The sequence below is a fragment of the Rhincodon typus genome, chromosome 5 (assembly GCF_021869965.1).
Source record: "Rhincodon typus isolate 14 chromosome 5, sRhiTyp1.1, whole genome shotgun sequence".
In the NCBI taxonomy this organism is placed as follows: domain Eukaryota; kingdom Metazoa; phylum Chordata; class Chondrichthyes; order Orectolobiformes; family Rhincodontidae; genus Rhincodon; species Rhincodon typus.
The window spans coordinates 38675630-38689364 of NC_063336.1; the positions used below are offsets into that span (position 1 = coordinate 38675630).

General features: G+C 37.0%; 1 protein-coding gene across 1 annotated transcript in view; it reads left to right on the forward strand.

The window, feature by feature from the left end:
* LOC109936390 (armadillo repeat-containing protein 1-like) overlaps positions 1–13735 on the forward strand; it is a 28439-nt gene extending 14704 nt beyond the window's left edge. Inside the window, exons 4-7 of the mRNA XM_020534995.2 lie at positions 3486–3678; positions 5627–5743; positions 12719–12793; positions 13158–13735. Of these exons, the coding sequence (XP_020390584.1) occupies positions 3486–3678; positions 5627–5743; positions 12719–12793; positions 13158–13349 (577 nt within the window). The 3' untranslated portion in view covers positions 13350–13735. The remainder of the gene's footprint in view (positions 1–3485; positions 3679–5626; positions 5744–12718; positions 12794–13157) is intronic.

Genomic DNA, 13735 nt, shown 5'->3' on the forward strand with positions numbered 1-13735 from the left:
ATCTGCAGTTCCTACTATCTCTGAAACAATTTTTACCCCCACTTGTAACTGAAGTCAGTTTTGAATACATCCTTAATGTCTGGAGTTCTTGTGTTCACAATTATTGGTGCAGTTAACTCAGTTCAAGTGTATCTGCACAAAACTAGACCAAAGTTCTGAATAGGGAACTTTCCTCTTTCAAATTCTGGTTCAGATTGAACATATTGTTGCATTTAACTACAAACATGAAATACGAATTGATCAGTAATGCAATTAGCATTCAGCATCTCTTTGATTGTTGCAGCATAGTGTGTTACTCCAGCACCCATTTTTATAAACACATAGCTCACAGATACCGTCTGGGAAACCTTTGACTGCAGCTCATGTGTATCTGAACACTTATGCCTTTTTTCTGTTTCCAGTGGTTTGCAGGTCTTCAAACAATTTGAGCAGATGAGGTTGGATTCAAATGTTGTGTGCATTCAAGTGACTCAGCAGGAAGATCCTGCAGAAAGGTCTTTGTGTAGAGAGCTGAGTTACTGTGAAAATGGGATGTTTTTGAGCCAGAATGCTGCACTGTTTTCTGCATTTATTGTTTTTCTGCAGTCGAGTCATGCAGTCTCTTTCCACCTGTATTCTTTATTTGTTGGATACGGTGCCAATTCAGACATGCTTTACTGCAAGTTCCTGATATGTCCTGATATCAGTTGTTTAATCCTTTGACAGGATGTAAGCATCGCTATCTGGGTCAGCTTTTATTGCTCATCTTTAATTTCCTTCAAGAAGGTGATGGTTAGCTGCCACCTTGAACTGTTATAATCCATATAATGTAATTGCATACTGTTAGAAAGGGATTCCCAAGATTTCAACGCAATGACAGTGAAGGAACTATGATATAGTTTGAAGTCAAGATGCTGTGTGTCTTAGATGGGTACTCACAGGTGGCGATGTTCCCTTGCACATGCTACCATCATCTATCTTGGTGATCAGTGTCATACAGCACAGAAACAGTCTAATCAGTCCATGCCAAACTATAGTCCCACCTGCCTGTTCCTGGTACATACCCTTCCAAATCTTTCCTATACATAAATTCATCCAAAAGACTTTTAAACATTGTAAAGTGCTTCCACCACTTCCTGATGAAGTTCTTTCTAAATGTGAACCACCCTCTGTGTAAAAAAAAAATTGCCTCTCATGTCTTTTTTAAATCTCTCTCCTCTCACCTTAAAAATGTGCCCCCTAGTCTTGAAATTCCCCATCTCAGGGAAAAGACAACTACCATCAACTCTTACCTATGCCTGTCATTATTTTATAAACTTCTTTCAGGTCACCTCTCAACCTCCTGCACTCCAGTGGAAAAAGTCCCAGCCTATCCAGCCTTTTCTGAAGAAGGGTCTAGGCCCGAAACGTCAGCTTTCCTGCTCCTCTGATGCTGCTTGGCCTGTTGTGTTCATCCAGCTCTACACCTTATCATCTCAGATTCTCCAGCATCTGCAGTTCCTACTATCTCTCAAACTTGATTTGAGTTTTTTGAGGAAGTTACCAAAAAGGTTGATGATGGCAGAGCAGTAGATGTTTATTTGGATTTTAGTAAAGCCTTTGACAAGGTTCTGCATGATAGACTAATTAGTAAAGTTAGATCACATGGGATTCAGGGTGAGCTTGCCAATTGGATACATAATTGGCTTAATGGCAAGAGACAGAGAGTAATAGTGGAGGGTTGCAACCAGCGGTGTTCTGCAGGGATCAGTTCTGATCCTCTTTTGTTTGTCATTTATATAAATGATTTAGATGAGAATATAGAAGGCATGGTTAATAAGTTTGGGGACAACACCAAAATTGGTCACATAGTAGACAGTGAAGAAGGTTTTCTAAGATTACAAAGGGATCTTGATCAAATGGTTCAACAGGCTGAAAAATGGCAGATGGAGTTCAATCTGGATAAATGCAAGGTATTACATTTTGGTACAACAAGCAAGAGAGGGTTTATACAATTAATGGTAGGGCCTTGGGTAGTGTTGTAGAACAGAGGGACCTAGGGGTGAAAGTACATAATTCTTTGAAGATTGCGTCACATATAGACAGGATGGTTAAAAAGGTGTTTGGCACGCTTGCCTTCCTTGCTCAGTCCTTTGGGTATATGAGTTGGGAAGTCATGTTGAGGTTGTAAAGAACATTGGTGAGGTCTCTTCTGGAATACTGTGTCCAGATCTGGTTGCCCAGTTATAGGAAGGATATTATTAAGCTGGAGAGGGTTCAGAAGAGATTTACCAGAATGTTGCCAGGAATGGAATATTTGAGTGATAAAGAAAAGCTGGATAGGCTGGGACATTTTTCACTGGAGCGTAGGAGGTTGAGAGGCGACATGAAAGAAGTTTATAAAATTATGAGAAGTATAGATAGAGTTAATGATAGTTGTCTTTTCTCTCAGATGGGGGATTTCAAGACACGGGGGCACATTTTTAAGGTGAGAGGAGAGAGATTTTAAAAAAGACATGAGAGGCAAACTTTTTTTACACAGAAGGTGGTTCGCGTGTGGGATGAACATCCTGAGGAAGTGGTGGATGTGGGTACATTTACAATGTTTAAAAGATATTTGGATAGATAGGTATTTGGAAAGGTTTGGAGGGATATGGGCCAGGAGCAGGCAGGTGGGACTACTTTAGTTTGGGATTATGTTCAACGTGGACTGGTTGAAACAAAGGGTCTGTTTCCATGCTGTATGACTCTATGAGTTGCAAGGCTATTTCAGAGACTAATCAAGAATCAACCACATTGCTGTGATTTTGGGGTTACATGTAGATCAGACCAGATAAGGATGGCAGCTCCCTTCCCTAACAGACATTAGTGAACCGTTTATGACAATCCACAATGTTTGATGGTCATCATTCAACTTTTTGAAGACGTTTATTGAATTCAAACTCACCACCTGCTGTGATGGGATTCAAACCCAGGTCCCAAGAACATTATCCAAGTTTCTGTGTTACTAGCCGAGCCAATACCACTATGTTAGATTATGGAAAATCACTGAAAATTGACCAGGATTAATATTCAGAGTGTAATTCTCTGGCCTTGATGTTGTAAATGAATGGCTGAGTTTACTGAGTGATCTTTGCAACCTGCTGTACATTTGTATTTGAGATTTTTTTTCTCTTTTGACCTACTTGCTTTTCGCTTATTTCACACATCATCCATAACTGAAAAAATTAACAGATGCCTGCCATTGCAATTCTAAAATTAGCTGAGAGGAGATTGAGAAGTCAGATTTTCTTTCCTCCGTTCTTCCTCCTTAGTGATCTGTGGTTTTAATTTTCCCTTCTGAAAGAAAATTTAGCATATGATGGTCAAGCTCCATGGAAGTGTTGTTGGCGTCATTGTTTTTTTAACCTGTGTTGCATTCATCATAATTTTTGTTCTCTGAAGTTTAGTTCAAGTTATTCTTTATTTACTTAAAAAATTGTGAAATTTTGATGCTTAACTTGTATAATTGCCCATTTTTGTGACAGGGACCACACATCAGAAGGCATCAGCGTTTTAGCAACAGAAATTTATGAGCTGTTGAAGAAGCCTGTACAAACTGTCAAAGCCAAAGCTGATAATTCTAGCAGTACAAGAAATGTGCCAGCACAGTTTTTCATTAACAGCACAAACAAGAAAGCAAAAACAATCACACTACAGATAGATGGACTACATAACATGGTGAGAATTTACTGAATTATCTCTGCTTTCAACAACACAGGGGTTTAAATGATTGGTTTGGGAAAAATATGCAAATCCTATCAGAATAGTTATATTTTCTCTCTCAGTTTTTAGGCTTATTACATGAAATATGGTCTAATGGGTTTTAACCTTTCAAAATCTTTGCAGTTAATAATTAGGACTTCAAGAGATGTATTCCAATAAACTAGAAGACAATATTAAATGGTGTGTAAAAATCTTTTTTCTTTGTGCAAATACAATTTCTAAAGAAATACTCAGGAGTTGTAGATTGTTCAGAGAATTATATGAAGGACTATTCTAGTGCTTTGGAAGACAATTACATCCACATCTCAGTAGTAGCACTCTTGCTATTAAGTCAGAAGATTATAAATCCATGAAAAAGACTTGGAAAAGAATCTAGACTGGCACCTGTGTAGAACCATGAATCTGTACTATTTGAGGTACCCCATTTTCCTTTTCAGGTGAACTTGAAGATTCCATAGTACTACTCAAAAGGTAAGTGGTCAGTTTTAATTTTTGATGACCTAGTTATTTTGGGACCTTGCAGACAGTTTTCATATTATGGCAGTTACTACATTTAAAAGGATTGTATTACCTGTAAAGTTCTTTGGGACAACTTGAGGTCGTAGAAATTATAGATAAATACAATGCTTTGCTTTAGATTTTTTTGATAATGGTTTATCAGATTTTTTTAAAATAACTAAATGTTGTGGGTAATTTTCCAACTATCTGGTCCAAGCAAAGAGCCTTTGCCAGCCAGCAGTGTAGACCATAAATTTGTGCATGCATGATTTTCTGATTATCGAAATTAGTGGCCAGAAAATCACTCATTGTGAAAACAAATGTACATAAATGGTTCATTTCATTATATAAATCTATAATTGCATGAAAACAGTTACCAACAATTCTTAAAATTGTTCCCTCTCCCAATATCAAAATGAAGTGAATAGGGTTTGCAAGAGTAACCGTTTTCAGCGTACTGGCTACATGTACTGTCTTGACATTGTGTTGTGGCTGTACAAGGCATTGGTGTGGCCACTTTTGGACTACAATTCTGGTTGCCCTGATATATGAAGGATTTTATTAAACTGGAAAGGCTGCCGAAAAGATTTACAAGGATGTTACTGAGACTGAAGGCTTTGAGTTATACGGAGAGGCTAGATAGGCTGGGACTTATTTCCTTGCAGTGTAGGAGTTTGAGGGTGACCTTAAATAGGTTTATAAAATCATGACATAGATAAGGTGAATAGCCAAGGTCTTTTCCCCAGGATAGGGGAATCCAAAAACTAGAGGGCATAGGTTTAAGGTGGGAGGGGTGGTACATATATGGAACAAACTGCCAGAGGAAGTGGTAGAGGCAAGTACAGTTACAACATTTAAAAGACAGGTACATGAATAGGAAAGGTTTCGAGCAATATAGGCCAAACACAGGCGAATGTGATTAGTTCAGTTTAGGAAACCTGGTCGGCACAGACAAGTTGGACTGAAGCGTCTGTTTCTGTGCTAAAACTTTGTAAGTTAGTAAAAGCTAATACTCGAGGAGCATTTTCCCTATGAGTGGTAACTTGCAATGTATAGAATTGTTGAAAACGGTTAACCCAAATGTGTCTTAATATGAGCTACCAGTAACAGAGGGTCAGTATTCCTGGCCTCAATTTCTTTCCAAACTTTAGATCTTAAATTTATAAAAATGTATTTCATTTTGTTGATAATTACAGTACATTGTTTATTGGCATTAACTAAGATACGCTGGTGATTGAGTAAAAGTGAAAATTGGAATAAGTTAATTATTAAATGCAGAGGCTGAGATTCCTACAAGTGGTACCTCTCAACAATATTTTATTGTGTTTTATGTCCAATTGTATTTTGTGGCAGGGAAATGAAAACATTATGCAGATTGTAAACCTTTTTTCTAATATTTATGCAGGATAGCCGAAATATCTGTGAAGAAGCTTTGTTAAAAGTTAATGGTGTCATCAGCTTTACATTTCAAATGGCTCTTCAGCGTTGTGTTATCAGAACCTATTCTGATGTTAAATTTGAGGTGAGAATTTTAAAACTTTTATGTGATATTAGGTTTTAACCCCTGATTTGTTTATTACTAATTCTAATATCTGTATTGATGGTCTGTGCACACACAAAGAAGCAGTAAACACATATACTTCTCTGATCAGAAACAACTTAAGTTCATGCCCAGAACTTGGTGAAGTTCTGCAATCACTGCCGGAAAGGGTGGTAGAGACTGAAACCCTTGGCACATTTACAACCCAATTTGATATGCAGTGGAAGTGACTGCAACCTACAGAGTTAGACAGTGGGATTATGCCATATAGCACTTTCTTAGCATGAAGAAGATGGGCTGAATGGGTTCCTTTGCAGCTGTAAATGTTCTATTATGAATGTAATGTGGAAGGCTTCTTTATTTATGTGACTATACCTTGAGTATTTGGACCTGAAGATGTTCTTGGTATGTAGTGTACAAGAAATTAAAGCAGTAATTCAATTTGATAGATTGCTCAAGTTCATAGAAGTTCAAGCATCATAGAAAAGGCATGGCACAGAGAGAGGCCATTCATTCCATTGTGTCTGTACTGAGTGGAAAATTGCATTGGTACCTGGTGTATGTACTGATGTAGGAGAGAAGTCATAAACAATTAGTAAGGTAAAGAGGAATAACAAAGTTAAATTATCATGGAACCTAAAGAAAAATATTAACTTGTTTTACCATCAAAGAAGGAAGTAAGGATAGGAATAGAGCCATTAGCCACTGATGGGTGAACAAGATAAAGTCTCAGCAGCTATAGCAAAATGATATAAATATCAAATAATCAATTAGTTACAGTTGCCAGATTTACCAGATAGATAGATCAGTGGACATGAAATCAGAGCAGATTAGGAATAATAATTTATTAAATTAGTGAGAAATATTAAATTTATTAAACTCAAATAATATCCCTAATCCAGATAGATTGCAATCATGCATTTTAAAATAATCTAGAAAAGAGGTAATTGCAGTGATATTACACATATTTAATAATTAAATTGAAAATGTTGTAACGGCAGAGGACTATGGTTGGCTAATGTCTATTTCCCTTCTTAAATTGAGATTTAAAATGCTCAGAGAACTGCACATCAGTCAGCTTACCTTCAGCTTTAGGAAAGATAATGAAATCTCGCTGAAGAGGAAAATTGTAAAAGGTTTGATGAAATAGCCAATTAAAATCAAATAATGACTTCAAAATAAATTGCTTTACACGGGCAGTGGTGAGAAGAACAAATTAGGTGTGAGTGCAATTAAAAGATAGACAAACACATGAGAAAAAGAATAGAGGATTAACACTAATAATTTAGATGAGGAAGAATGGATGAAGTGAAGCATGTATAAACTGGGATAGTTGTGCCTAGTACCCTTTTCTTTGATGTTCATTTTATGTCATTACATGATGGACTATCAGTCTTTACCATATATTCCATGATAATTTTGTGTTTTGCAAAATTTGTCATGTTGCACTTATCAATCAGAGGGAGTTTGGTAGCATATTTCTGTCAGCTGATCAGACAGTTCCAATGTACTGTGTAATTTATAATTAAAGTTCATGAAAATAAAAAAAGGAAAGGATTACAATGGATAGCTGATCTGCTGCTGTGCATTTTGTGCATGTGCCAAAGTCAAATTTTGTCATGTTCCCTACCCATCCCACTTTACCCACAGTGAATGCCAGACTTCTGAATAATGAGGATCTTTATTTCCTGTATAATTGTAATGTGTTTTACTTCACTATAATTGTACAATACCACATTTAAGGAATGTATTTTTATATGGATATTTTTAAAATTTCCCTTTTTATTTCATTGTCCAAATTGTTTTAAGAAGAAAAAGACTTACAACTGCATAAGACCAAAAGACACAGGAGCAGAAGTAGGCCATTCAGCCTGAGTCTGCTCCACCATTCAACAAGATTGTGGTTGATCTGATAATCCTCAACTCCACTTTCCTGCCTTTTCCCCACAACTCTTGATTCCCTTATTGATTAAAAATTTGTCTCAGCCTTGAATTTTATACTTAATGATCCAGCCTCAACAGCCTCTGCAGTGAAGAATTCTACAGATTCACAATCCTCTGAGAAAAGAAATTCCTCCTCATCTCTGTTTTATGTGAGACCCCTTATTCTAGATATGCCCTCTGGTCCTAGGCTCTCCCATAAGAGGATACAACCTTTCTGCATCTACCCTGTCAAGTCTCCTAAGAATCTTGAATGTTTAAATAAAGTTGCCTCCCATTCTTCTATTTTCCAACAGTACAAACCCAGTCTACTCAAATCTCTGCATAACATAGTCCTTCCATTCTGGTATCAGCCTGGTGAACCTTCTCTGCATTGAAACAAAGGCCAATTTGCCTTACCTATTAACCAGTGAAGTGAATGCTAGCTTTCTCTGATTCATAGATGAGGTCTCTGAAATCCGTCTGTTCTGTAGCTTTCTGAAACCTTTCTCCATTTAAATAATATTTAGCTTTCTATTCCTGCCAAAGTTCATAACCTCACATTTCCCCACATTATATTCCACCTACCAGATTTTGGCCCACTCACCCTAACCTGTCCATATCCCTCTGCAGTCATCCTCATCGTTTGCCTTCCCATCCATTTTTGTATCATCTGTAAACTTGGTTATAGTATGTTCATGTTCTTTATCCAAGTCATTTATATATTGTAAATAATTGTGGCCCCAGCACTGATCCCTATGACACACCTATCGCAGGCTTCACATTGAAAATGCCCCCTTTATCCCAACTCTGTCTTCTATTAGTTAACCAATCTTCTGTCCATGCTAATGCACAATCTCCAACATCATGAGCTCTTACCTTAAATAGCCTAATGTGTGGTACCTTATCAAACACTTCTGAAAATTCACTGCATCTCATTTATCAATACTGCTTGTTACCTCCTCAAATAATGAGTAAATTTGTCAGGCATGATATCCCCCTTCATGAAGTCGTGCTGACTGCTTGATCGTATTATGCATTTCTAAATGCTGTTTATAAACATCCTAGTTTATATGGATTTTAGTAAGATATTTGATAAAATGGCAGATTGGAACAAATTCTAAAATCACATGGGATTCAGGGTGGGCTGGCTAGATGGATACAAAACTGGCTTGGTTTTAGAAGATCAGAGGGTAGCGGTGGAAGGGTGTTTTTCAGAATGGAGACCAGTAACTAGTGATGTTCCACAGGGATCAGTCTTAGGTCCTCTGTTGTTTGTAGTGTATATAAATGATCAGGAGGAAAATGTGGGTGATTTGATTAGCAGATGACACGAAGATTGGTGGCGTTATTGATAGTGCATTGTGAAAGGATACAACAGAATATAGATAAATTGGCAACTTGGGCACAGAAACGGCAGATGGAGTTTAATCATGACAAATGCGAGGTGATGCATTTTGGAGGATCAAATTTAGGTGTGAATTATACTGTTAATGGCAGAACTCTTAAAACATTACCATTCAGACGAATCTGGGTATGCAGGTCCACAGTTCCTTAACACCGGTGGCCAAGGTGATTAAGAAGGCATATGACCTGCTTGCCTTCATTGGCTGGGCCGTGGAGTACAAGAGCTGGCAAAACATGTTGCAGCTATATAAAACCCTTGTTAGGCCGCATTTTGAGTATTGTGTGCAGTTTTGATTGCCACATTACCAGAAGGACATGAAAGCTTTGGAGAGAGTGCAGAGAAAGTTCACCAGGATGTTGCCTGGTGTCAAGAACATTGATTATGAGGAAAGGTTAAAAAGACTAGAATTATTTTCACTAGAAAGATGTCAGTTGAGAGGAAACCTGACAGAGATCTACAAAATTATGAGAGGCATAGATAGGGTGGATAGTCAGAGGCTTTTTCCCAGGGTTGAAGTTTTAATTATGAGGGGGCACACGTTCAAGGTGAGAGGGAGAAAGTTTAAGGGAAATGTGCGAGGGTGGTTTTTCACGCAGAGAGTCATAGGAGCCTGGAATGCACTGCCAGAGGAAGTGGAAGAAGCAGGCACGTTGGCAACATTTAAGAAGCATTTGGATGGTTACATGAATAGGGAGGGAAAAGAGGGGAACAGACCAAGTAAGGGCAGAAGGCTTGTTTTTTAGATTAGTCAGGGCATGATGATCGGCACAGGCTTGGAGGGCCGAAGGGCCTGTTCCTGTGCTGTACTTCTCTTTTGTTCTTTATAATAGACTCACATTTTCCCAATAACAAATATTAAGCTAACTGGCCTACAATTACCTTTCTTTTGTCTTTTTCTTTTCTAAATAAATGTGTTACATTAGCAGTTATTCAATCCTCTGGGACCTTTCCAGAATGTAAGGATTCTTGGAAGATTACTACCAGTGCATCCACCATTTCTGTGAATACAATCATCAATGATCATCCACTTCATGTCGTTTTCCCACATGAACGTATATTCCTCTACATTATTCTCAGATTTCTAAATACCAGTCTCTACTTCCAAGCCCTCTGGGGTAGAGAATTCCAAAGATTCATAAAGATTCATAAAGCTTTGTATAAAAAAAAATCCTGACTCATGGCTTCCCCCTTACTTTGAAATTGTGTCTCTGATTAGATTCGCCAACCGTGGGAAACATCTTACCTGTATCTACTCTTGTCGATCCCTTTAAATATTTTGTAGGTTTCAATGAGATCATTTCTCCTTAAAAACTCATTTGAATACATGACCAATTTCCCCAATCTCTCTTCAGTTGGATGATCCACTAGCCTGGGAACAGGTCTGTTGAAACTTCCTCGATGGCAATTCACATTCTAATGCGAGGGGACCCCAACTACACACAGGACTCCAAGTCAATCTAATCAATTTAATTGAAGCAAGACTTTGCTACTCCTCTATTCAAATCCTTTTGAATAAAGACTTGCATACCATTACCCCTCTGAATTGCCTGCTGCACCTTCATGTTAGTCTTCAGTGACTTATTGATAGGACACCCAGATTCCTTTGTACATCTACAGTTTATAATCTCTTCCCATTTAAGAAATACACTGCATATCTGTTCCAAGAGGATAACATCATTGTTATGCATCCACGAGGCAGGAAACCATTTTTTTTAAAAATAATACATTTAAAAGTGGTTACACCACAGTTTTGATGAAGAGTTACTAGACCCAAAACATAAACTCATCTTTCTTTCCAGATGCTGAGTTTCTCCAGAAATTTTTGTTATAGATTCAGATTTCCAGCATCTCCAGTTCTTGATTTTATTCTTAAAATGATTATTTAAGATACAACTAATAGTCATGTGGAAAAATATGAGTTAATTGGGAAGAGCCAGAATGGCTTTCTTTAGGAGAAATTGTTTAATAAACTTGTTGATATTTTTCAAGAGGTAAGAGTGTTGATGGAGGTAATACGGTTGATGTAGGTATACATGGATTTCCAAAAAGGGTTTGACACAGTACCACTCATCAGATTTGTGAGGAAGGTTATAGTTTATGGAATAAATGGGACAATAGCAACATGGATACAAATTGGCTGAGGAATGTAAAACCATGAATAATATTAATGGACATTTTTTAGTCCAGAAGGTTTGTAATGGAGTTCCTTGGGTCAGTACTGGGACTCTTGCTTTCCCTGATCTATATTAATGATCTAGATCTTGGTGTGCAGAGGACAGTTTTCAAGTTTGCGAGAGATGCAAAACTTGGAAGTATTGTAAACTGTGAGGAGGAGAGTGTTAAACAACAAAGGGATATTGACAAATTGTTGGAATAGGTGACTAAGTGACAGATGAAGTTCAGTGCAGAGGTGAGGTGATAGATTTCGATAGAAAGAACATGGAGGTACGGTATAAAGGACATTACCCTAAAGGGTATATGGGAGCTGAGAGACCTGAGTATCTATGTGCGTAAGTCACTGAAGATGGCAGAACAGGCAGAGTGAGAAATTAATAAAGGGTACAATATCCTTTGCTTTATTAATAAAGAGGAAATCACAATGACTTGCCAGACCTTGCGATTGCTCTACCATTAGAGAGAGAAATGGATGACTGGTAGTGGTTTAACCTCAGAGTCACCATACCTTGGGCATGGAGAGAGGTTCAGAAGGACAGTCCATCATGGTAACCTCAACTGGTGCAGGAATTGACCTATGCTGTTGGTGTCACTCCGCATCATAAACCAACCACACAGGCAACCGAGCTAAACTGACCTCTTTACTAATAACTAACAATTCCTTTATTCATTGAAAAATAAAGCACAACCACAAGGAAGTTATGCTGAACTTGTGTAAGACACTAATTAGATTTCAGCAAGTGTAGATTTGTAGGTGTCACACTTTAGGAAAAATGTGAACACAGGAGAGATTGCAGAGGAGGTTTATGAGAATGGTTCCAAGGATGAGAAACTTAGTTATAAAGATAGATTGGAGACTTTGGTACTGTTTTTCTTGGAGAGGAGACAGCTTAGAGGGGATTTGATATAAGTTTTCAAAATCTAGAGGTGCTGGATAAAATAGATAGGGAGAAACTGTTCCATCTCATAGCGAGATCAAGAACGAAAGAGGAAAGAAACAAGCTAATTTGCAAAAGAAGCAAATGTGATGTGGAAAACATATAGCAAGTGGCAGTGCTGGAACTGTAGTAGAGGTAGGTTCAGTTGAAGCATTTAAGAGGGCATTAGATAATTATTTAAATTGAAACTATATTCAGGGTTATGGGGGGGGCGAGTGGGACAAAAGGGAATAGCACTGAGTCATAACGCTTATTAAGGAAGCCAGTGCATTCATGATGGGTCAAACGGCCGCTTTCTGTGCAGTAACAATTCTGAGATACTTATAATCATTAATAACCTTGAACTGACATGGACTTGTGATAATGGCATCCTGTTTGCCATGAAAATATTGTTTTTGATTAAATGGCCTTGTGAATAGCTTATTTTTGTTACATTTCAACAAATTGGTTTCATATGAAACAAGTTATTTTTCACAACTAAACTGAATTGTTTCTAATGTTTTTATTTCGTATCAGTCTCTTGCTTCAGCAATTGCAGCAACAAAAATACTACAAGCTTATCAAGTTGTGAAAAACAAGTATGGAAAAGAGGTAAAATGAGTATATGTTAGATATAACGTTGTTGTATGCTACCCTTTTATATATTTGTATACCATATTAAAAAACGCTGCATCAGCTTGTGGAGAAGCTATTTACCACAAAAGAAAAGTCATCAATGCCAAATATGAACTTCTACACTTAAGTTTTATGTTGCTAACCTCCTAAAATTTAGTTATCTAAAATTAACTGAATATAGAAGACCACGCAAGATGGCCAAGTCAACATGGTGCACAATGAAAATTGCATCACCAATCATTTGTCTATGATACATAAATAATAGATTACTAAGACCAAAAATTAATTAACTAAGTTCAATGATCATATAAATATTTATACTATATATCTTGTTTTACAGGATATCATTCCCTTTAGCACTGGTAATGCAAAAATAGTACAAAATCTGAATTTGCCTGATTATCTTCCTGAAGATGAAAGCCCAGAAATACAGCATAATAAAGCTATTTCACAAACTGGTGTGAAGGAAAACACAAATAGAACTTGGTTAAATGTAGCTGCAAGCTTTCTAACCAAAACTTTCTACTGGTAATAAAGAAAATTATAAAGTTTTGCGGTTGGCAAGTGTTTATCATCATTTGTCTTAGGTATGTGCTACTGGTGGCACATGGTCAGAAACATTTGGTTAGGTTTCGTGTTTAACTAAATAATTCTTGTATTGTAACTTTTTATTTGAATTAACATGGGTTTGGTCATCTCTACTGAATTTATTTCCTGAATTTCTATTGTAGCCAATTCTATTGTATTGGTTATCTAAAAATATTTGTAATATTTTGATTAATTTTACAGGAACAGTACTGTTGAATTGTTTACATTTTTACTATTGATTACATATGGTTTTAAAATAATCATTATGGTTCAGAATTAAAATTGAAGTAAAACTTTAACTCCAAGATGGAATTAAAATATATATTTAAA